The sequence below is a fragment of the Hyposmocoma kahamanoa genome, unplaced genomic scaffold (assembly GCF_003589595.1).
Source record: "Hyposmocoma kahamanoa isolate Upper Pololo Valley unplaced genomic scaffold, ASM358959v1 93, whole genome shotgun sequence".
Lineage (NCBI taxonomy): Eukaryota > Metazoa > Arthropoda > Insecta > Lepidoptera > Cosmopterigidae > Hyposmocoma > Hyposmocoma kahamanoa.
The window spans coordinates 6,756,457-6,780,961 of NW_020654810.1; the positions used below are offsets into that span (position 1 = coordinate 6,756,457).

General features: G+C 36.3%; 2 protein-coding genes across 3 annotated transcripts in view; one reads left to right on the plus strand and one right to left on the minus strand.

Annotated features, from left to right (window-relative positions):
* Positions 1–791: 791 nt before the first annotated feature.
* LOC113237326 (calcium release-activated calcium channel protein 1-like) lies at positions 792–18,728 on the minus strand. 2 transcript variants are annotated; one of them, XM_026473738.1, is made up of 3 exons: positions 18,504–18,728; positions 14,275–14,424; positions 792–1,940 (listed from the first exon to the last, which is right to left on the minus strand). In XM_026473738.1, the coding sequence occupies exons 1-3, from the start codon at positions 18,603–18,605 to the stop codon at positions 1,413–1,415; spliced, it is 780 nt and encodes a 259-aa protein (XP_026329523.1). In that variant the 5' UTR covers positions 18,606–18,728; the 3' UTR covers positions 792–1,412. The 2 variants fall into 2 exon arrangements, with proteins under 2 accessions (XP_026329523.1, XP_026329524.1); XM_026473739.1 differs by lacking the exon at positions 18,504–18,728 and adding an exon at positions 18,162–18,299.
* An 819-nt stretch (positions 18,729–19,547) lies between these two features.
* Positions 19,548–24,505, plus strand: part of LOC113237162 (mitogen-activated protein kinase ERK-A) — a 137,227-nt gene continuing 132,269 nt past the window's right edge. The window contains exon 1 of the mRNA XM_026473473.1: positions 19,548–19,792. Coding sequence (XP_026329258.1) covers positions 19,665–19,792 — 128 coding nt within the window. The 5' untranslated portion in view covers positions 19,548–19,664. The remainder of the gene's footprint in view (positions 19,793–24,505) is intronic.

Consider the following 24,505-nt stretch of genomic DNA (forward strand, 5'->3'; position numbering starts at 1 on the left):
TCTTTGGAATATACAATGAAACGTTAACATTCAACGCTATGTACTATTAAAGAGCCTTCCATTAGCGGCTTAGGAGCGTTGTTATCGTGATAAGGGTTAAGCCGCCGGACGTCCGCGAATGTGAACGCATTCTAATATATTACTTCTTCATGTTTGTAGGACTTGAACTTATACGAATGTGGTACAAAATATTTTCTTTCATTGGTTAGAGTGAACTAGACGCGTTGCAATGGGCGTTACACGTGGATCAGTTTTATTATGATATCAAGCGACGGGACGGACAAGTCGACGGCCTGGTGGTAAGCGACACGTAAGACTGCTAACAGATTAACTGCATTTGCAATTATTGCGTGAAGTCGTAATCGTAATCAACTTCATGCAGCCGAGACCTCGTATGCATTAAGTTGATACCGACTGCATGAAGTTAATACCGACTGCAGTTAATGTGTGAAGACGCTATTCACTTCACGCCGTAGTGGTCTCGGCTGCATGAAGTTGATTACGACTTCACGCATTAACTGCAAATATGCGGCAGAAAATCTGTTAGCTAACAGTTGCAGCCAGTGCCGGCTTTACTTATGGTGCATGGTGGACGGCGTGTGCGCTTAAGAGATGCTGAGCGCTGCTTGCGACGTCTGCAAAGACTCTGCGTCCCTCTCAAACTGGCTATAATATTGTTTCCCAACATCGTTTACAATTGCACCATTTACACCTAAATTTCCGATCACTAGGGAAAATATAATAGAAAGTAGGTATTCCATTTTGATCGCGTGCCTAATAGAGGGCGTCAAGGTATTGATTGCGCCCGTGCGCTACATGAGCTAGGGCTGTTCACTGTACGCTGCCTCTCACAAGACAAGCAATTTCATAAATCATGATGTCGCGTAATGTTTATAATTATAAAGTCTGCCATGATAACACATTTTAAGTTAACAGTTTCATTTATAGAGATTCAAGTTTAATATTGTCATGCAAACTCAAACTCAAGGAGACATTGAATTTCACGGGTCTGTTCAAAAATAGAGATTTAAACTTTCCAAATACATCCATAATATAAATAAGAACTTTAGAGAGAACCAATTGCTAAATCATCAGGCCATATTCAAAGTTTTGTGCTTGGAAATTTTGCAAAGACAACTTTAGGACAATATAGAAAAATATGTGTATAAAACTAATTTAAGAACATGGATGACACTATTATGTCATTATATTGAAATTACGGGTTGGGAAATAAAAGAAATTGAGCAAAGAAGCCTCCAAATTCCGCAAATGACTCTACTCCAAATATATAATCAGTTTGTATTGGCACTGCTAATACACTTAATAAATACAGACTACCTATTTACATAATAACAAAATATATAGAGTTTAAATCTAAGGGCGGTAAAACATTAGAAATAAAAAAGACACACTTAAACTATTCGCCCTTGATCGAGTAAGGAATTATTCAACCGAGCGTGGTCGTCACCCATTTCAATTTGTTCTTTAAGTAATTCTAGTTCCTTTATACCTGTTCGTGTTACCTCATACTTATGCGTAGCAAGGGACATGTAGAAATGTACGGCGAAAGCTAGGAACACTATCATGACAGGAATGAGCACTACGCATGCTGAATAAGCCGCTGCTTCGCTGAAGTCGTAGAACTTGACCCAACAAAGTATGGCTATTTCAACTAGGAACAATATGAGGCCTAGTAAAGTAGAGAAAGCCCAGGCTATTTCAATGTACCAATGCAGTCTTTCGTGAGGCGATTCGTGGACTAGGGAGATGCTGTGGAGGTTACCAACGGCTTCGATATTGGGGAGGATACATGTACTGATCATCAGGGCTAGCATGTGGACAGCGACGAGAAGGGTTGTGCATACTGTGAATGCGACCAACATCTCCTTAGGCACGTTTGACTCGTCTGGTGGATTGAGCTGGACTTCGACCATTGCTACCTGTTGACAAGTGTACAAAAAAAATATTATTTTATATCAATGGCACGGTATAGTAAAGATGAGTCTGATAAATCCCTCTATGGAATCAAGCGGTATGATGATAAGCATTCCCATATTATTAAGATGGTCGTAGGTGATAGAGTGAAATACGTTGGTTTAAAGCATAGTGGTCTCTACCGCCCCCAGTGGGCCCTGAAGAGGTATTGGGGGGCGGTAGCATTGATGCTGTCCAGGGGGTGTTACCGCATTTGCAAACAAAAATCTGAATTATTTATATAAACTACACTACATAGATATCCTCCCGAACACATAATTCGTGCCACTTCGCATGTTTGTCGTAAAGTGCTTAGTGTTATCATCATATCATCGAAGAAAAAGTTTTCCCCCGGTTTTACAAATACAAATTCTCAACAAGCATTTATGAAAAAAACGTTTAGTATACTAGTTTCAATTGCATAATAGTTTTTGATCAATCAAACATTGTTTAAGCTTAGGGCACGTAATACTGAAAATGCGTGGTGGCTAGAATTACGTGTCCGGAAGTGTAAAATGTATGTATATAATTTTTTCTTGTCATTTTTTGTGTTAAGTTAATATAAAAAATACGTGTTTTCAATTATTTTTTGTAGTGGTGGGCGTTGATTTTTTTTTATCTTGACTAAGTGGGCGGGAACTTATAAAGTTTGGGAACCTATGGTTTAAAGGTATGTTTATTGTTTGGTCTCCAGAATATGAGTGTCAAAATAATACAATTTAAAATAAAACGTAAACTTAATTGCTAACAAATAATTAAAAATTGTTAGACTACAAACTTAGTCTTATCTGTACTACACTATGGGACCTGCAAAGATCGGGACGGTGATACGAGCGGAAGCGAAACTAGCATCGTCTTTTTCGCTCGTATCGCATGGACGTAAAGCTTTTTCCTGACCGTCTCAAATCGATTCCGCATTTGTAAGTGTGGCGACTTTAACAATAATGGTAGCCTTTATAATATATTACGAATAGTGATTTGGCCGAATACCGAATACCATATTCGTCCACGCTCCCGGCCGAAGCGCCGAAAGTTCGGCGTAAGATCTATGCATTTCACGCGCGATCTATAACGACCTGTTTCAGTGCGGAGGTGGTAAGGCGGTGGGGTGTTTTTGTTAAAAAATGATAAAACGGTAGAATCAATACATGACAGTTTTTGGACCTGTTGTAAAGTCGCTACAGATAATACGCAAAATGACGAGGACGTGGAGAAAAGTTCTATTTTTATTTGAAAACGTTCACCTAGATCGGACGGCAGATCCTTATCCATTGGTGGTCAGCAAACGCAAAGCAGTATCCAAACCTGTCAAAATTTGCTAAGATTTATCTATCGTCTTCTGGCAGTAGTGTTTATAGGCCAGGCTATTTTCAGAAGCAGGAATCGTTTATGAGAAAAAACGCAGTCGTTTGTTACCAACAAATGCTGAAAAAATTGTTATTCATCGGAACCTGCCACTGATTGATTTTAAGTATTAAAGCAATAATTTGTGATTACAATACATGATACATTTTGAATATGTGTTTTTTTTTCATTATTTGATATACATATGGTCGAATAGTCGTAGTATTCGGCCGAATACCGAATAGTAAAAAAATGGCCGAATACCTAATAGTAGCCGAATATTCGTGGCATCTCTAATCGATGCAGTCCTATAAATGTGAAAAATAATACTATAAAGATGATGTATATCACTTATTAAAAGTAGATAACGGAGATTATTTCTCAACAAAAAATTTCCAATAAAGTTAATCGAGGCTAAAATAATAAATAATTAGAAACAATAGTCAATAAATTAACGGTGTTTCGTGATAATCGATATTAATAATTTAATAGTCCTAACTGTTTTAATCATAATAATGCAGGTGTGCATCTGCCCCGTGTAATCTGTATATTTTTCAGTCTTTGCATTGAGCATACATTCTTACCAGAGCAAATGATGGAAACTGTTGTGGTACCTATTGTAAAAAGTAAGACTGGGGATACATCAGACATTAATAACTACAGACGAATTGCGCTTGCTACGGTTGTCGGTAAAATATTTGACAGTTTGCTTAATCATTAAGTGACATTACACGATGCTCAATTTGTTTTCGTAAAGGGTTGTCAACAGAGAGTGCTATTCTATGCCTCAAGCAAACTGTTGGGTATTATACCGATAGAAACACCCAAATTTATGCGTGCTTTCTCGACCTGTACAAAACTTTCGATTTAGTGTTATACAATTTATTGCGGGAAAAGTTGAGAGCAATGGGTGTGTCGGGGCAGCTCGTGCAGATTTTGCAGTTTTGGTACGGCAGTCAGACGAACTGTGTGCGCTGGGCTGATCAGTTGTCTGATATATATATATAGCCGTATAGGCTGAAATGTGGGGTGAGACAGGGAGGGCTGACATCTCCTTTATTGTTTAATGTTTATGTTGACGCACCGATTGGTGAGCTCAGCTGCTCACAAGTTGGTTGCTCTATAGATAATATATTTATAAACAATATAAGCTATGCAGATGATATGGTGATGCTGGCACCATCAATTAGTGCGTTAAGGAAACTTGTTAACGTCTGTGAGAGATATGCCCACTAAAAGTGAAGTTATAAAGTTCAAAGCGGGTAGAAAGTGTCCGGTAGATGTTCCGCCCATTAAGTTAAATGGCAAAGTTCTAAATAGGGTTGATCATTTTAAGTACTTAGATCACATTGTAACATCGGATCTAAGAAATTATACGGATGTTGATAGAGAGCGGAGAGCGTTGGCGGTTCGAGGGAACATGCTCGCTCGCTGGTTTGCTCGGTTTACAGACACTGTAAAAATCGCGCTTTTTAAAGCATATAGCCAAACATTTAAATGTGAAATACGCCCAACGGTCCGTAAGCGTCCTTCGCGTTCAATATAATAATGCTTTTAGAATGCTGATGGAGTTGCCACGTTTCTGCAGCACATCTGCAATGTTCGCGGAGGCGCACATTGTTGGTTTCTATGCCATTTTACGCAAGCGGATGGCATCTTTAATGCATCGCGCAAGATGCAGCTCCAATGGCTTTTTAAAAGTATTATCAGACAGACATGACTGTAGAATATGGAAACACTGGCTAAAGCTGACTGGAAGGTCAACCCCTGACAGACCGGTACAGTAGTTGTTGTGTGTGTAGTTTCAAAGTAATATAGGTAAACTAACATTAGTTAATAAGTGTTTGTATAACTAACAAATGATATGGATTTTTAATTAACTGAAATAAATGATTATTATTATTATTATCATTAATTGACCTTTGTTACGGATAGACATTCATTGCACTACGATCTTAATTTTATCGCACTAGACCAGAGTCGAAATTTCTCGAAACGTTTGCTTCAGATTGGAAATATCGATATATAAATAACATACAGTGTTTTTTTTTATCCGAAACCATAGAAAATAGATGAGATGGAAACAGTCTTAGGAACAATTATGGCCTGGTCAATGTTTTGGTCAAGCGTGAGTTGTCCATAAAAAAGAATAAAATTGATCAACATTTTTTTTAGTGCTGATCGATTTACTTTTATATAAAGACGAGCCCTGTAACCCACCTACGGTGGGGTTGGGCTGGGCCTGCGTGATCTGTTTCAGTTTACGGGGTATGCTCATGTTTCTTCGGTGGCACAGCAGTTAGTACTATGGGCGCTTGATGGGGAGGTCGATTCCCGATACCAATTTAAGAAACGAACATTTCTAAGTTGGTTTTGGTCTGAGTATGCTGAGTTATCGTTGATTTTGTATTCATAGTACCTACATAGTACAGGAAATTCGGCAGTAGTTTGGAATTTTTTCCCCCAAAATTATTTTTCTCTTTGGCATAATTCTCAAGAAAATGAAATCTAACATAGAGACGGTTGAGGTACAACAACGTTATAATAAGTATTTAATTTCCACTACATCGGGAAGCATGCTTTACATTTTTACAATTGTGAGATCTTGTACTCGTAATCTATTACGTCTCCGTATATTATCCCCATTCGATGGCGTGTGGACGCTTCGGGCTTCGCCCTCAGCGGACCTCGGCCTCCGGCCTCGGCACTTATGGCTTTGTTTTAAAAAAATTGAAATAGCTCTTTAATGGCGGCCATATTTAAAAATCGCAAAAATATATTTTGATTATTAACCATTAATTATTATCAAACAATCTTAGAAATCTTTTCGTGCCAATTTTCAGTCCGAGCAAAGCAAGTTTTTTCAAGAGCCATTTACATAAAAAATTACGGCTTTATCGAAAAACGGCAGAAAGAAAATGTTTACCCCAAATTGTAATTGAAGCCATGACATTTGCAGTCAAATTAGAAGAATATTTTATCTACCGCCAAAAAAGTTTGTATGGCAGCCAAATTGAAAAAAGGCGAAAAATAAATTTTGATCGCTAATTATTATTAAAAACTCATAGACTCCGACATGTCCATTTTCAATCGAATTAGAGCAAATTTTTATCCGGCGCTAAAAAAGTTTGTATGGCAGCCATATTGAAAAAAGGCGAAATTTATAAAATATAAATTTCGACCGCAAATTATTATCAAACACCTATAGAGATCCCCACATATCGATTTTCAGTTGAATTAGAGCTAATTTTTATTAGTTGTTGAATGGCGGCCATATTAAAAAATGGCGTAAAAACATTTTTGATCACAAATTATTATCAAGCATTCCTAGACACATGCCAATTTTCAAAGGGATCAGAGTATTTTTTTCTGCCGTCAACGAACGCTTCTATGGCCATATTTGAAAATGGCGAAAAACCAATTTTGACCACAAATTATCATCCGGCACTTCTAGAGGCCTCCGCATGCAAAACGTTTATATGACAGCCATATTAAAAAATGGCGAAAAGAAACTTTTGACCCCAAATTATGGTTAAGGACTCCTAAAGACTCTCGCAAACCAATTTTCAGCCGGATCGAAGCAAGTTTTTCTTCAGCCGCCATTTTGAATTCGCCATCTTGTTTTTTTTAATCCAGGCAGTTGACCACTATTAATCTCTATGACGTTCCTTCGAGCACCTCCTACCTATCTCTAATAGCTCCCGTGATAGGAGACTTTGAAATTTGAATGGCGGCTATCTTATTTATTTGAATTTCTTGAAGAACATTTTTTACTTCCGACGGAAATTGACCAGAGTGTACCTCATAAACGTGCACAAATATTCCCTCCATATATTATAGTTTATGCAGGCCGTTGATCACTCTTTCATATTTTCCACATTTAGGTCTTCTCATATTTGATTCTTTGCTTTGGAATCTATCCGCGTAAAAAGGTGTAAATATCTTTTTTCCACCATATCGGGAAGTATGCGTTCTATTTCTATCAGTGAGTAAGGACTTGTAAAAAGAAAAGAAAAAAGTTGCTCCGGAAGTAAAAAAGAAAAAAAACAACACGAAACTTTATAGAATATAATGATAACAGTTTCTAAGGTCTCATCGATCAGAATCGAGTACTGTGTTGCATCAACTAAATATCACTAATCGTAAAATATGACCAAAAACTTGACGAAGCGGCCACGAAACTGACTACATTATACGACTGTATAGCTCGTTCGATAATGAATATCGGCCTACAACTCTACTACTCAAGAAGGACCACCAGTGTACCACACCAAGTGAAAAAGGCAATATATCGATATACGAATCACGCTGTATACACTCGTTTGTAATTTGTTTTATCTAAATTTATTCAAAATGAAAATAATTGATTTTAAAATAAATATAAATCTGATTAATAAATTACATAATTGTGGAAGGAAACGTCCATGTTTATTTATCTTCCCACAGCTGTGGTGTTTTTGCAGGTTCTAATGGCACAATTAGGCAGTTTTCGCGTTTTCGATTGATGTTTAACTACGATAACAGCCGGGCGCGTTCTTAAGCGTAGTAGCGGCAACTGAGCGTTCATAGCCAAACCAAAGAATTTGTTCTAATATGTAATATTTTTGACGACCTCGATGGCCTGGGTTTGATTCCCTGTAGTACAAATTTGGGAAATGAACTTTTCTAAATTGCTTCTAGTCTGGTTGTTCTGGGAAGTGCCCCAGAGTTAATTCCGTTGCTTTGGTACTCATAGCACAGGGATTTCCCTAGTTTGAGACCAGGCAACACAAAGTATTATATTTGCAGCCATTGTGCTACCGACCGGGATTTGCATATAGATAAAAAATTTGAACTGAAAACTTTAGATTGCAAAAACAATCATTATCACCACTAAAACTGCTCTATTACTGTTTCATTTATTACACAACCATTGTAACTACGTTTTAGCGCTACCAGTAGTTTAGTATTGCAGTAGTTCATTATTTGTAAAGCACTTAAACCATTGTGGCGAACGTAATTCTATGTTATCGGGACACCGTGAATATTGAACACAATACTACGTTACAATAAACCGTCACGGGTGTCGTAATAAATAGGCAAATTGTATCAGAACTTGTTTGGGTTTGGCACCTATAGAATGTTGAGCTCGTATCAGGTCAATCAATCATACATATTTATGACTGAGATCCTTGTTTTTTTCAGGGAAAAATCCACCATAGATATTCTGAGAGACTTTTACTTACTAAAATCCCGTATACCCCGGAATCCCAACAGCCCGCAAGGGAGAGGGCTAGGACCATGTGGTTTACGATCCATGGCCACGCCTGCGGTTGTCCGCCCCTGCGGGCCTACCTCACCACCTTTAGTGGCACGCCAGGAATGCTTTTTTTTATAAAACTTAAGTGACGGGACGGACAAGTCATGCGCCTGGTGGTAATCGACGCGTCTATCCATAACAGTTGCAGTGCCACTCAGATTTTTAAATCACAAAGTTCGGAGCGGCACTGCCACTGCGCCTGACACCCTGAGACATATGTTAACAAGCCCCGTGTGCCTGTAATATTATTATTACCTTCTATGCTCACAATACTACTTGGCGGACAAAGGAGGTAACATGGCAGTACTTCTATGAACGAACTCTTTCACAATGAGCTCTACTGCTACTAAACTTGGCACTTGGTACGACGACGAACCCGTGAACCTAAGTTTGTGACAGAGATACCTACACTAACTGAGAAAAGAGCTGATTCATAGAAAGAACCAACCCGACAAATAAAATAAAAAACCAGATTGAGATCAATCCCGGATGGATTATCGCATTTGCATCTAGTATTTGAGAGGTAGGGTGCCACAGACAGACATACAGAGTTACACAGGACAAAGGTTTAAAACTTCTAATTACCCTCTATTTTTATAAATAAATTATAAATAAATAAATTGCGATTGAGGTTAAAAATAACACCTTACTTCATTTATACATAGCGTTCATATTTCCTTTTATAATAATAATGTAGCTCGGAGACAAAAGTTAATTCTTTTTGTATGCTGGTCAATTTATCGGTAGGTACAAGGGTATTTTTTATTTATTCATCCGAAAAATTTATATTCATAAAATTTTTCGAACGCAGCAATTTTTGACGTAATAATTTTTGAAACACAATAATGTTTCAACTGTAAGGCCACAAATTCGCAACGGTGCCGGTGGTGCGGTCTGCGAGGCGTTCAAGGTACATTGTGTTTTGTGTTGGATGTAATAATTAACACGAGACACACATGTACGCACAAACCTTGAACGCCCACTGAACGCACTATCGTTCCGAATTCGCGGCCTAATTCTCTATGCAGTGCAATGACATCCGACACATAATTGATATGTGAAATTGTAAACATTATGCTTTACAATGAAATTGTAAACATTGGATTTGTTATGCGACGTAATACGTATCTTATTTATCTATTCTAATGAAACGAAAACATATTGCGATATTACTGCACAGTAATATCTCAACATGTTTTCGTTTACAGGATTGTTTGAATACTGTACATTTTTTTAATCCAAGCTTCGGAACAATACAAGTTTTACAGAAATAGGAGAACAAAATTATTACAAAGAAACACTTCGAATGTTAACCTTGTATCTAAACATTTAAGATAAACATTTCACTGATTGATTAAGAACAGTTTATTTATTTGTTTAGGACAACTTACAACCAAATGGTCAAAACAATAACTATGGTGTATAAATATCGAGTTATTCTGTTGTTTCATTTACAAATTGCTATGGTATGCGTTTATATGTATACATAGGAGTATGAATAAAAGTAATTGACTACTTTTGTAACAGTAGAGCTCCTTGTGAAAGAGTTCGTCCAGGGAAGTACTGCCATCTTACCTATTTCTGCTGCCAAGCAGTAATTTGAGCATTGCTGCGTTCGGTTTAAGGGGTTACCGCCCAGTTACACGAGTTTATACGACACGAAAGTTTTAGCGCAGCCGCCGCGCGGCGACCGCCCAGTTACAACGCTTTCACGTACATTAATGGCGAATCTGATTTTACTGGGCAAAAACATTTAAATGCCTCTGAATTATACAACCGCGCGGTCGCCGCATAGACCAAAGACAAGTCAGGCCGGCCCGCGCGCCCGGGATGCTCATTTAAGTTAAAACGTAAAGGCTAAATAAATAGAGTGTACTTTGCTATGACAGTTACATACACGCGGTCGCTGTGCGGCGGCAACGTGGTCGCCGCACGGTGGGTGCGCGGTAGCCGCGCGGCGTGGGCGCGATGAAATTCGTGTCGAACAAATACAATAAATAAAAGTTCTGGTAAAATTACAGGCACATGGGACATGTCAACATAATTCATAATATTGTGTAACATTCTGAAAGTGATAAAACATAATATTATGTATGTTTTTAATAACAGTAGTGCTGTATTATATGAAATCACGTTAATGAATAATCATTTAAACTATTTATTCACCGCCCAAAAAAATAAAATAAACATAGCAAATATAATAACGTAATTCAACAATGCAAACATTTAGAATTTCAAGCCCGTTAGCGTTTTTGTAGCAGTAGCGCTCCTTGTGAAGTTCATTCAGGGAAGTACTGCCACCTTATTTCTGTCGCCAACAGTAATGTGAGATTTAGTGTTTCGGTTTTGAAGGGTAAGAGTGCTGGTGAAATTATAGGGACTTGTCACCTTATATCTCAGGGTAACGGGAGCAGTGGCAGTGTCCCTCAGATCTTGTGATTTAAAGCTCTGAGTGGCACTGCAAATGTTAAGGACAGGCATGTCGCTTACCACCAAGCGCACGACTTGTTCGCAGGCACCGATACTTAGGATTATATAAAAAAAACTTACAAATTAACTGCTTAAGCTTAATGTTTCAGGTATTTATTTGTTTAGGTACTCTACGTATCAATTAGTTACAATTTTGGATTACACAAGTTCACGAATACATTTAATGGATAAAAAAAATTTTTACGCCAGGTTGTTGTAGGTTAGTTTCGAACGCACGTTTACGGCGCCGGAGATGTTCGAAAAGCAGATTGTTGCGTTTGTATCGATTCAAAAGCGCGTTCGAAGCGCGTTTGCATCGAGTCAAACATCGCGTTTCAAGAATGAGGAAAGGGGCAGGTGAAGGGCGCGCGCTCACGCCACCGCGCTATATTATTACGGCACCGTAAACGCGCGTCATCTGCGCGTATACGCGCATCATCCGTGCGTATACGCGCCGCAAACATCGCGTTGCGAGCAATAAACTTATTCATTACTTATATATTATACTCCACTGGAGTTTACACTTAGAATTTCATGTAGTTGCTTAATTTAAAAAATTAACTGAAATTAATAAATAAAACTAAAATTAAATCTATCTTTTATCAAAATGCGCGATACACACGCGCGTTTACAGCGCATCTACGGCACGTATGAATTTGTGAACGTGTGCATAGATTTACTGGCTACGACTGAATCTCGTTTCAATCGTGTTAACGCGCATCCTCTGCGTGTCGTCTGTGCGTATAAAATATGCCGTGTGCATAGGCTCTTACAGTCGCGAGGAGGAAGGTGGGGCGGTGTGGCCTGCTTCGTCGTGAGGGGAGGGGGGAGGACGTAGCTCCTCCTAGGCGCTGGGGGGGTTCCGGTGAGCAAAGCCGATCCCTTCCCTCCAGAGCACCCGAGAAGGCCATCGTGGGGTTTTATCCGGTAGAAAGCATAATAGGAGGATTTCCCACGCAAAAAAAGAGTATAGTTAACAGCTATGATGTTCTGATACGAACATGTATACTATAATATTTTTAAGAAAATATACAATCAATTTACTGCTGGTTTTTGTTTGGATTTTTCAGCTTAGAATAAGAATTTTCAGATTAAAAAGTAAAATGTCCACACCTCGCAATTCCGTAGACTCTCACTTATTGCGCGGAATAATATTTTGCATATACAATTATGCCTACAAATACAGGATTATCAACTAACCAGAAAAAAAATAAGCCGCGACGTGGACACGCTGACACAACGACGATTTGGCAGTGTTTTTTATATGAATTTGAATGACGAATAGTAAAAGACATACCGAAGAATTTTGTAACACTAATATATCAATAAATTGTAATAAAACTCGATTTCCAACTAAATTTTGTTGCCCGGGAGCTTGCCCACTTCTGGTGCCGTGTAATAGAGATTTTATTTTGTTATTAAAAAATCCGGCCTTTCTTGCAAATATCAGCTTTTTGTCCGGAGTATTCAAATTTCGGAATGGTAACCCTACTTGGAAAGCGTAACAATACTTGTAAAGGGCCCGAAACTTTGCTTTGTTTGAAAAACAAATATACGTGATGTAAATAAATGAAAAATAGTTTCATTTCATAAGTGTAGCAATCGCTAAAACCTAAGAATTCGTAACTATTAAAGCTTCTGCTATGAAACCCGCCTCATCGAAGACTTGCTCCAAAGCGTCGTGTGCTACTTTTGGGTTCAAGAAAACTGAGAATTTGACGACATGAAGAAAAAAGAAGACTTAAAAAAACAAAACACCAAGTAAAAAACCTATCTAAGTCTAGAAATAATTACTGGCCATCTTACCCATAGTCTTATGGTTATCACACCCGGACACCTCGGAAGAGATGGCCAATCGTAATTTTTTTTAAACAAATTTTAAGGTTGGTCTCAAGACAATTTGTTATTTTTTTCTGTTAAATAGTTAATTGTTCAAAGTTTAATAAGAAATAAAGATTTGCAATGTAATATGTAAAATTTTATTTGGACAGCGTTTGGAAAAAACTACGGCTACGGTTTTACCCTACTTGATTGTGCATAAAATTAGTATAAGGAGCACACAAAGTATTTACCTTTTGGCAAATGTTTAGCACTGAAAGATGAGAAATAAAACGCAAACAGTATTTACCAAGCAGGGCAAGTAATAATTATGCTGGTACAAGTACCTCCATTAAAGTCTTATAAATGGGCGTAGCTTCTCGGCTGAATTGACCATTGAGCAAATTCAAGGCAAAGTACATTGTTTTATTGTCAACATTAGTGCACGTCTCCTTGTACTAGATATTGCTTGACTTATGATGGAAAAGGTGAATCCGTCGAGTCGTGTGAAGTTCCCAAACCGCATATTGGGCTCTTGTGTTGTTTATTACAAATCAGAACAAAGGGACAAAGTAAAACAAACGGGAATAATTGAGCAAGTTAAAATACATTGGAAGCGCCAAGTTCGAAAATATTTTTCAAATATTTGTTTTGTCACGTGTAATAAAGTCAACAATCCTTAATGAACTATTAAAAAATTGTTCCCCAGGGCACGCTTATACGTAGCCGCTCTAATCGATTATGACCTCGTTTGATTATTCAATAACCGATATCGTTAAGGCAAACGACCTATTCTTACTTCACGGAATGATTTTTATCGCTAACAATTTGACTTATATGGTGGCAACAGTCGTTCGGATTATAATCCTTCATCAACGTTGAATGACAACCGCATAAGACCTGCCTATCGGACTATTAAAAAAATGTGTATAACTGTCACCCAATTAGATGAGTCTGAACATCTATTAGACAACCCTCGTGGTCGAACCGGTTTTTATGGTGTTACCATTTCTGAGAACCTGGGTAAGAAGTGGGGGGGGGGGGGGGTCAATGTATTTGGACAATGTACTTGTATTGTATTAGATTAAGTTATATTGAAATAAATTTATCTTATCTAAATTTATCAGAATGTAAAAAAACTAACTTTTCTATATTGTCCCGGGTCTGGGTGTTTGTGGTACTATCTTTGTTTCCGATTTCCATAACACAAGTGCTTTAATTACCTAATTTAGGAACAGAGCTACGTATGTGATGTTATTTAATATTCGAAAATATTTATTTATTTACAAAACCTTAAAGCCACGCTTAACTGTGGAACACATTGATGCAGTATATTTTTCACCGAGTTAAACTTTAACAGTGTCACTTACCATAGCAAATCCAGACAGCAAGGCCGAGGTTTTGCTGGAGGCCTTCAGTTTGGCGCGACTTAACTGTAGCTTCCTCCATGACAGATAAGCTGGAGTATGGAGGCCGTCTCCAGACTGCATCGGGGTCTCTGCAGACATCAGGCACTTGTGCTGCGATATAATGACAAATGTATTAAGGATATTAAAAAAGAAGTATCCGCGTGGAAAAGAGATAGGTTATACGCTTACGATTTCGAGCTTCACTGCAAGTAAGCTTGCACAAACCATTTACGCGTTTTTATACGCGCCTTACACGTGGATAGCGCGAGTGATAATTTTTTTCTTGCGCAAGTTTACACGCTGTAAAATTTGATCGTGGAGACGGACCCTTATAACTCAAAAAGCTATAATAGAAATAAATTAATAGGGAATTAATTATAATAATTCCTAAATACCCAGTCAGGCTTTATATACAATGCGTCTTGTGCTTTTATTTAAATGTGTTAAAATAAATTACGCGAAAAAAGTAGTTAAAAACACTGACAGACTTATAAACCAAACAATTAATATTGAAACTAAATGGAAAAAAAATGATAAACAATAGACATGAGAAAATGCATACAAACAAAAGACGCAATCATTGCCACTTTTTAAACGAATTTTAGTAATTTGGAAATTAAGTGATTTCTTAAAATGTGCAAGTTAACTTAATTAACTAACTAAATATACTAGTCCTTTGATTTATTAACGGTGCAATTATATACAAAAGCACTAAAATTATAATTTATTAGTAATTATTGCAAAAGCAGCTGGTTTTCCGCACACCGTCGTCTTAGAGTGAATGCTTCGTATGTGGATTCTACGTAATTTTTCAGGATGAAGATAAAAATATGGCGTAAAATATAGTCAATAACATATTACTATAATAATATAACATATATCCTATATTACTTTAAAAATATATTTAAGCAAGTGGTTTATAAGTTTCAATTCAACAAAAATCAGGCAACACAAACTATGTTAAATGAATATAAGTGGTATTCACTCTAAAGCGACGATAGAAGACCTTGTTAATAAGGACAAAGACATAGATCGCAGAAACTTCAGCGATAAGTGATAACATTAATAATAAAAAGACGGTTGAATGAATTTATTCATTTTTTGTGTAAAGTAGACACACGCTTGGCCGCAATCTCACCTAAGCGATATTAAGCGACGCATATAGTTTTTTGAATTATTATTTATTTCTTACTATTTATTGCATATAAAGTTGAATGAAATGTATGTAAACAGAATTTTAGGTAGAAGACTAACCTAGTAGTGACGCTTTTGAAGCTGTAAGTGTTTTTTTTTGTGTAATATAAAGTGACAGGACGAACAAGTCGTGTGCCTGGTGATAAGCTACACGACTGTCCATAACAGCTGCAGTGCCACTCAGAGCTTTAGCAATCGCTAAGATCTGAGGGGCACTGCCACTGCGCCCGTCACCCTGAGACATATGTTGACAAGTCCCATGTGCCTGTAATTTCACCCTTACCCTTCAAAACTGGAATACAGTAATGCTGACATTATTGCTTGGCAGCAAAATTAGGTAATTTGGCACTATTTTCCTAGACGAATTCTTTCACAATGAGCTTTACCGCTAGTAGTGTTATGAAATATAAAAAGGTTAGGAGACCAAATCAACTTTAAAGTAAATATGTAATACAAAAGATATTTCAATGCAATGCAAAAATGCCTTAATTGACACTGTAACTTAATAATGGAGATTCATTATATATGACGATATTCATTATTTTTTATGACGGTTTTGTTGCATCTAGCAAAAGGAACCTGCGCAGGAACATGTTCTAATACAATTATTAATACAAAGATCGAACACTCAGAAAAAACACTCAGAAAAAATTCCTTCGATCCGGTCGGATACGAACCGATGTCTTCTTGCATACCGTGCCAGACGCTATACCAACTAAGCCACGGAACGAACCAACGGACCTCACGAATTTTTGTATGTGCCTGCGTCGTGTCCTCTGTACTTGGTCTTTCAACGACTTTTAGTCGTAGCGCCATCTATGAGAAATCTATGACAGATTTATCACCCAGTTAGTACCTTTACAGCTACCAGTCCTGGCGAGAGATGTCGCTATTCACTGTATTAATTAAATTTTTATTGAATTGATATTCAATTATATTTTGTGTAGGTGTTGAATTTTTAGCACAATATTTAATAGATCAATATCAATGACAGTGCAATGTGTATAATTTAATTATGTTATTTATATTTAATTTTTATTGAATTGATATTTAATTATTTTTATGTGAAATCACTCCATTAGTTTATTATAATTATTAATACAAAGATTGAACACTCAGAAAAAATCCTTTGATCTGGCCGGATTCGAACCGACGTCTTCTAGCATACCGTGCCAGACGCTATACCAACTAAGCCACGGAACGAACCAGCGGACCTCACGAATTTTTCTGTGCTTGGGTTGTACCTTTGTATTTGGTTTTTCAATGACTTTTTTGTCTTATGTTATTTACATTTATGTAGTGAGTGTTATTTATATCTCTATGTAGATGAGGGCAAACAATTTAAGTACTATAAGAAGATATTATAAAGCAGAAAAATACAGATTCATTCAGGTCATCTACATGTTTCAATATCAATTTTGTTGTCATAACCAGCGATCGGAATTGAGGGAGTTAATTTAGCTAAACTAAAGAAAAATGTGGACATTCCCTTTTACAAATCCCGGGACTTCTTCAAATTGATTATATTTCAATATTCCTATTATTTATTGAAATTTGAGTACACTCACGACAAATTATTGATTCCTATTAAGTAATTTGCTACAAAATATTGTCTCAAAAAATAATATTGTCGTTGTGTTTCTATAGGTACTTATTTAAATATACTTTATTGATGAAGAAATGAGAATGCCTATACTAAGAAAACATTTATAGTTTAGGTAGATTAACACCTTCAATTCCGATCACTGGTCATAAACACACATTCTTCAAATTTTATAATGTTATGACATAATTTATACTTGATCTTATAACCAAGGGTCTCTGATTGCATATTTACAAACAGTCAGTTACACAGTACAGTCAGTAGCACATCAAACTAAACACTTTTGTTTGAATATCGCCTCCAGGGCAACAGAACAAGATCCGTCAATCAAAAACAGTCGCATTTAAATCATTGCTGTGTAATAATACTTAAAAGAATAAGCATATTTTGGTGTGTAAACTCAATATTAGATAATTTTTTACTAGATTTAAAAAAAGGAAAAGCATATTTTCTTAACAATTTAAAATGTTCTTCAATACCCTGTGATATACAAAAATGAGTAATGTCAATTAAAACATATAAAGTAAGTGTGTTCTATTTACATGTTAGTTTCATATAAACAAATGTAGACAAGCAAAGGCATAAGCAGAAAGACACTAATATTTCTAATATTTGCATTCCTCTTTTTCATTCTACATTCAAAATTATAGACAGCCAATAAGACAGCGTATTTAAGCCCATCCCCAATTCTATTAGAGTTTAACTCACTGTTTTTTTCTAGAAAGGAACAGTTGTATTGTACCTCCAACTTCAGTGTACCACAAAACCAAATAAACTCTTCGCAAATCTCTCAATGCCACTGAATAAAATAAAAAAAAACAACATTTTAAATAAAGAGTTCAATGATACTGACTAGTGCTGGGAATAATTACAGGCACGTTAGTATTTCATGAAATAATAATTAAAATAATGCAAGAACTTGGTCAAAATAAAAAGCTAAAAATAAGTTTACTAATAATTTCTCAGTTTTGAGAACTTATTAAAAAAGAAAACCAAACACTTAGCACATTAAAACATGCATGCTAATAAAAATTATAACAATGTTACCTACCGCATAGCACAATTTAAGTAGCATCACATGGTGCTGTGTTTTTCAGTTTCTAATAAATTGGTGTTTTAACAAAACAATGCAATGGCAAATAATTACACAAACAGATTGAAAATTATTTACTAAGTTTAAACAATGCAAAAGGGCCTAATATTAGTACAGTAACAAGAAAGCAATAAAGACAATAAACATTTAAGAACCTTGTTAGTACAACACTGACTAAACACAACTATACAACTGATGCTCTATCGCGATACTGCACTATTTGCTTACTCTTTCAAATTGGTTAAAAAAATACTTGCACGGGGTGCAGTTTGCGTTAGAATTAAGAATAAGAAGGCGTACCTTGTTAAATTTCGGACACCAGTTATTAGAAGGACCCGAACGACCGCTCTGATGTACACTGTTGTAATTATTCCCAGCAGTACTGGCCGACCAAACCGACATACCTAAAAAAATTGCACGACTAGTCCTTCGACTTGAAGTGACGAGGTCACTCGCGTAATCTTACACAACTACTCCATGGACCAATGGTCGTGTCGCAAAGAACGACAAATCGTAAATTTCCTGGGTATGTAATTCCGATCGCAATTGATCACAACAACGATCTAATGCATTTATTTTTGTCACAATGCTAACATTTTCCGCAAATATGTTAAGTCAAGTGCGTTTGTGAAGAAACAAAATAACTTAAACGCACAGAGAGAAGAGATACTAAAATTTACGATTTATTTTTTTCTTTTTTACACAGTTTTATACGAAATAGCAAAAAAATGCAACTGTCACTGATGATAAGCAAGTCCCAAGTGTCAAATGAGTTACGATAAAAACTCACTGAAAACAAATACACTGCGAGTTTGTTTGTCTTTGTTGTTCTTTCGTAGTTTAGATATCGTTGCCCTGCTGTCACGTTGTGCTGACGTTTAAAATGGAACGCACTGAGTTTGTTTTTGTGTCCGGATATTTCGTTAAATAAAATCATGGTTTCACGACGACAAAATAATATGATCGTGATAGAAAAATATTATTTTTATTTTTCAGGTTTGTCCAAAAGTATTTTAACAAGATTTATGCTAGCTAAAAAAAAGTAGTTGTTAACTATATTAAGACGTGGAAAGGAGTCATAACGTTTAAGTGTTGCAAATTTTAAACTTAGCGTTGTGGCGTTTTGTTTTGTTTGTGGAATATCCGAATTCCCTTAATTTGTCAGAACGACAGAGATGGCGCGGTGAGCGTCTCATTTTTGTAACGGTACTTCGGCCGTGCGGGAGTGTCCATGAAAATTGGGCGAGCAAGAACGATGATAAGCGAGTGACAAGAGAACTATTTCGTTGATTAGTGGATAATGTAGGTCGGAGTATAGTGGTTTGTTTTGGTTAATAATTGAATTGTGTTTTTATGAACCTGCTCGAGGACTGGATGGTGGAGAGCGCGCTGTGAGGTTGTTGGATGCTGGGTGGTAAACAACTGTTTGATTGAGTCAAGTGGCTTGGTTTGAGCATAGCGATGGCTGAAGCAGCAGGTGCCGCGAGCGCCAACCCCAATGCCGAAATCGTGCGAGGCCAGGTGTTCGAGGTGGGCCCGCGTTACGCCAATCTGCAGTACATCGGCGAAGGAGCCTATGGGATGGTTGTGTAAGTACCTGCATGTATATTTGTCAACCCGAAACATCCTTTACATCCGGTTGATAAGTGCTAAACTTATTTTCCCGCGCGACAAATTGGATCAGTATAATTTGAGAATCAAACTAGAAACTCACCGTAGTAAATTTGTCTATGTAATAATAATGTAATTAAATTGAACGTTGCATAAGGAAAAATTGAGGAAAAATGCTACAATTGATAACAACGACAAGTAGTTGTCATACTAATTATTTGTTTTTAGTCACCACAACTTATTTTGTTTTGTGAGGTTATAATCTGTGGTAAAAGGATTTTACATTAATACAACAACAACATACAAACTTGTAACAAATGACAGTGTTCACATGGGTTCTTACAATTTTTCTTACACTATAATTATATGTCCATAGTATTATATTGTTTTCAAGACACAATTGCTCTGTTAGATTAATTATTTGATTTTAAAGTCTTGACATTATAAAGGTACACGGGTAATAAACTTCATCATTTTTTCGATCATGTATCTGTACTGTAATTATAAATTTACCAGACGACTACACCGATTGATCATAAACTAGGGAATTCCCTATATTACGATTATTAGAGTAATATAATTCACTGTCAAAGCACTGAGTAAAGTTACATTCAATATTATTTATCTTATCTGATGTACTGCTTTTATTTGTTCTCCTGAAGTATGATATCATATTACTATTGAATATTACCATGTTTGTACATTGGTGTATCAGTCCTATCACAATTTAAGGTGGCACAGAAACATTAATAAAATAATGTGTCATTTTACTGAGAAAAGATTAACAATGACATAGAAAGAAAAGGAAAATGAATGTTATCTTTCAAAATTGTCGAGGCCATGGATAATTTTATTGTAATGGCACTGTATTATTGCTTCCTTTTGATTGGACAGCATATGAACAAGTTTCTTTAATAAAATATATATGTAATTTGTAGCTATTTTCATGTAAAATAAATTTAAAATTTTGTCTTTGGAGACGTCACAGGTACTTAGTGATATAAGGAGCCAGGAGCATGATATAATTCCTACTATTAAGTTTTTAAATATGATGCTGTTTAACACAAATTAATTCACACTTAGTTGAATTTGGTTATTTACTTTTGAGTAATAACTTAAATAACATTGGCTATGTGTGGTCATTGCAGGATATCACTATTATCGGTGTACATAAAGGAAATGTTATCTTCACTATCTAAATATACATATTATTCAGCATTAATTTATTGGCATACAAATATAATTTTATGTTTTATCATTTGATTTTATTTAATATTTAGAATTATGCAATTAAATTTTCTTGAGTATCATTACAATAGAGAGATACAGTAGAGTTGCATGTGAAAGAGTTTGGTCCAGGGAAGTACTGTCATCTTATCTATTTCTGGCAGTAATGTGAGTGTTGTTGCATTCCGGTTTTGAAGGATAAGGGTGCTGGTAAAATTTTAGGCACTGGAACTTGTCAACTTATGTCTCCAGGTGACGGACGCAGTGCCCCTCAGAGCTTTGCGATTTAAAGCTGAGTGGCACGGCAAATGTTATCGACAGATGTGTCGCTTACTACTAAACGCACTTGACTTGACTTGTTCCCGTCACTTGTAGGGCTAGCACGACAGGGCGCGTCTTGCGCGAGAGCGACGTAGAAGCGCGAGATGTTGCTGTTCTCCATGCGAGAATAGTAGTATCTCGTGCTTTATAGCACTTTCGCCCAACAATTGTCGTGTTAGACTACAAGTGTCATAAAAAAATCCATCTATAATAACTAGTGATTATCGAAACTGTTTATATCTGAATATGCGTATTATTTATTGAAATATGTGGCGACAAATTATTTTTTCTTATTAAGTTTTTGATACAAATTATTGTCTCAAAAATGATGCTATAGTTTTGTTTTATAGATACTTACGTATTTAAATACTTTAGTCATTTACAAATGAAACGACGTTTTGTGATGGAATGTTTAAAAAATAAATAGCAAAAAAGAAATTTTATACGCATTGATGCCGAAATGGGTATGTCCATACTAAGAAAACGTTCATAACTTTGGGTAAATTTAAAACCTTCAACTCCGATCGCTGATAATAACACTATTATGTTACTTTAAAACAGAGTTTAAGCACTTAAAGTAATGTTGCGATAAGCTTTCAAGTCTATATTACAATCACTTTTTGACCTAATGGTCCGTGCTGATCGAATGCACTGCACATTGCTGTATTTAGTCACGTTTTTAATTCTCACAATTCGCCGTAATTTATACGAAAAAAAGGACTAAAATATTAATATAAAATTGAACGAAGAAAATAAGGACCTACTGTAATGGATATTACTTAATAATTATAATAATTTCTACCAGGAACGCGTTTATTTTAAGGCGAGGACGTTATTGGAAACGTATTTGACCATTCCTTTTTCTACCCTTAAAAGCCAACTTGCGCCGATGAATAATTGGTTAGACTGCAATTTACGCTGCTCAATTCAGATGCAAAAAGGCAGAATGCCTGCTAATGAACACCAATATCGAACGTTTTTCTAATTACCCGCGCTTTGTTACCGAATTATTCACTTCACAATGGTTCCGTTTTCAGTCAGAATTTGGACGTGTTTTGACAGTTTTAATTAAAGCCATTTAGATTGTAATTTTAGGAAGAATAACACCTTTATATCTCGTTTTTAAGTGGAACGTAAATAGAGCTGATGGGCCCATGTAATAAAAAACTGGTCAGATGGTTTCTGACGCCAAATAAGCATTATAAACAATGACACATTTGAGTACGTTACTGGTGATTGATAAAAATATTTCTTTTTAAGATACCAAGTGACAGGACGAACAAGTCGTGCGCCTGTTGTTAAGCGATACACCTGTCCGTAACAGTTGCAGAGCTTTAAATCGCAAAGATCTCAGACACATCGCCACAGCGCCCATCACACTCGGACGTACAATAATTGACAAGTCACATGTGCCTATAATTTCACCAGCACCCTTACCCTTCAAACTACACTACTGCTTGGCGCCAGAAATAAATAAAGTGGCAGTAACTTCCCTGGACGGTCTCTTTCACATAGAGCTCTACTGCTATTAAAAAATATGTAAATAATAAAATATATGGGGTAAAGGGATTTTGAGCCATGATTAAATTGTTAAGGAGTCGTGTAGCCGATATACTATAAAAAATAATGTTACCAGTTAAATTACGTATGTACCTATTATTTCGTACGCGTCAATTTTCTTTTTGAAAACGATAAGCATTATGGACATTCATCGTTTGAACACAAGAGTCAAAATTGCGACTTCCTTTGTATTCCACCTGTACAAAAAACAAACGATCAATCCAATGCTGGTACATATTTCAAATCCAGAAATAATCCTTGTCAATTACCTGTCTACGGGTTAAGTAAAGACATTTTTGTTCAACCGCAGGAGATTGCAGAATATTCGCAAAGTCTATATGACTTATATTGAAGGCGGAAATAGAAACAAATGAGGTTGGCTACGTCGCGCCTAGATTCCGGTCACGTAGCAGACGCCTCTTTAATAATCGTCGTCAAGTAACAAATGCTATCCCTTGTGACGTTGTAAGACGACGATTGTGATGTTGTTAATATGGTCCTGGTTACTATGCTAACTTATTTAAGGGATTGTTACTGTCTTGCATTTGAAACTTGACCTGTCGCTTTACTTAAATAAAGGAGAGCTCGACGTACGGTACAGCCACGATATGAATACTAAGCGTTTCGTAATATTGAAAAGGTTAATTTTGAACTGCAAATTGTTCCAAAGATCTTGCAACAAAATTCAAAATGGAAGCATAATTTGACATTCAATAAGCTAAACTTCCTTCTCACCAGCCAATGAACCAACTTATAATTCAAAACAACTTTTCAGTGATAAAATCATAATTCATAAATTAAGAAACTTCGAGCCATAATGTTACCTGGAAACTCGATAATCCAAGTCGAAATTGGGAAGTTGGAAACCTCACAGATTGCCAATAAAATTCTCTTGTGACTGCAGCGAAATATTCATAAAATTATGGAACTGACCGCTGAACTTCGTCAGAATTGCTAACTGGGTTTTTACATTTGCTGTTTTTTTTTTGCCATAAAAGCTTTATAATGAAACTCACTCTTAGTTGGATCAGTTAGTTGACTTAGATTTAAACGCAACAAATGTATTTTGTCTACAAGTTTTTGAACCATTTTTTGATCCAAAGGTCCAGTCTGTTTCGCGGTTGTTATTCATTTTACAGCATCAATTAATGTTGATATTTTTTTTAAATTAACGTAAACACTCATAGCCTCCAACTAGGGAGACCCCTGTGTAGCAGATGCCATGGACATAGACAACCATAAATGACACCCAAACTCACGAGAGAAATAAATGTAGGATAAACAAATATTTCTCCCAGAATCGGGAATCTAACCCGGAACATCTGCGTGGTAGACCAGCATGTTTACCGTTCGGCCACGCTGGCAGTTAGTTAATTTCTTTGAATGATTTTTCAGCTACCTGTTATTCTATGTACCATTCTCGGTATACTTTTAGAGTATTGCTTTTCAAGTTATGTCTTTGAAAGCTCATGAATAAATCTGAACTGGCCTCGTGATGAGTACCGTGCCTTTTGTCCGATGCAAAATCAATAGGAGTCGTCTCCCGCAGTCTATGTCAGTTATCGTTTTATGATGAATAACGG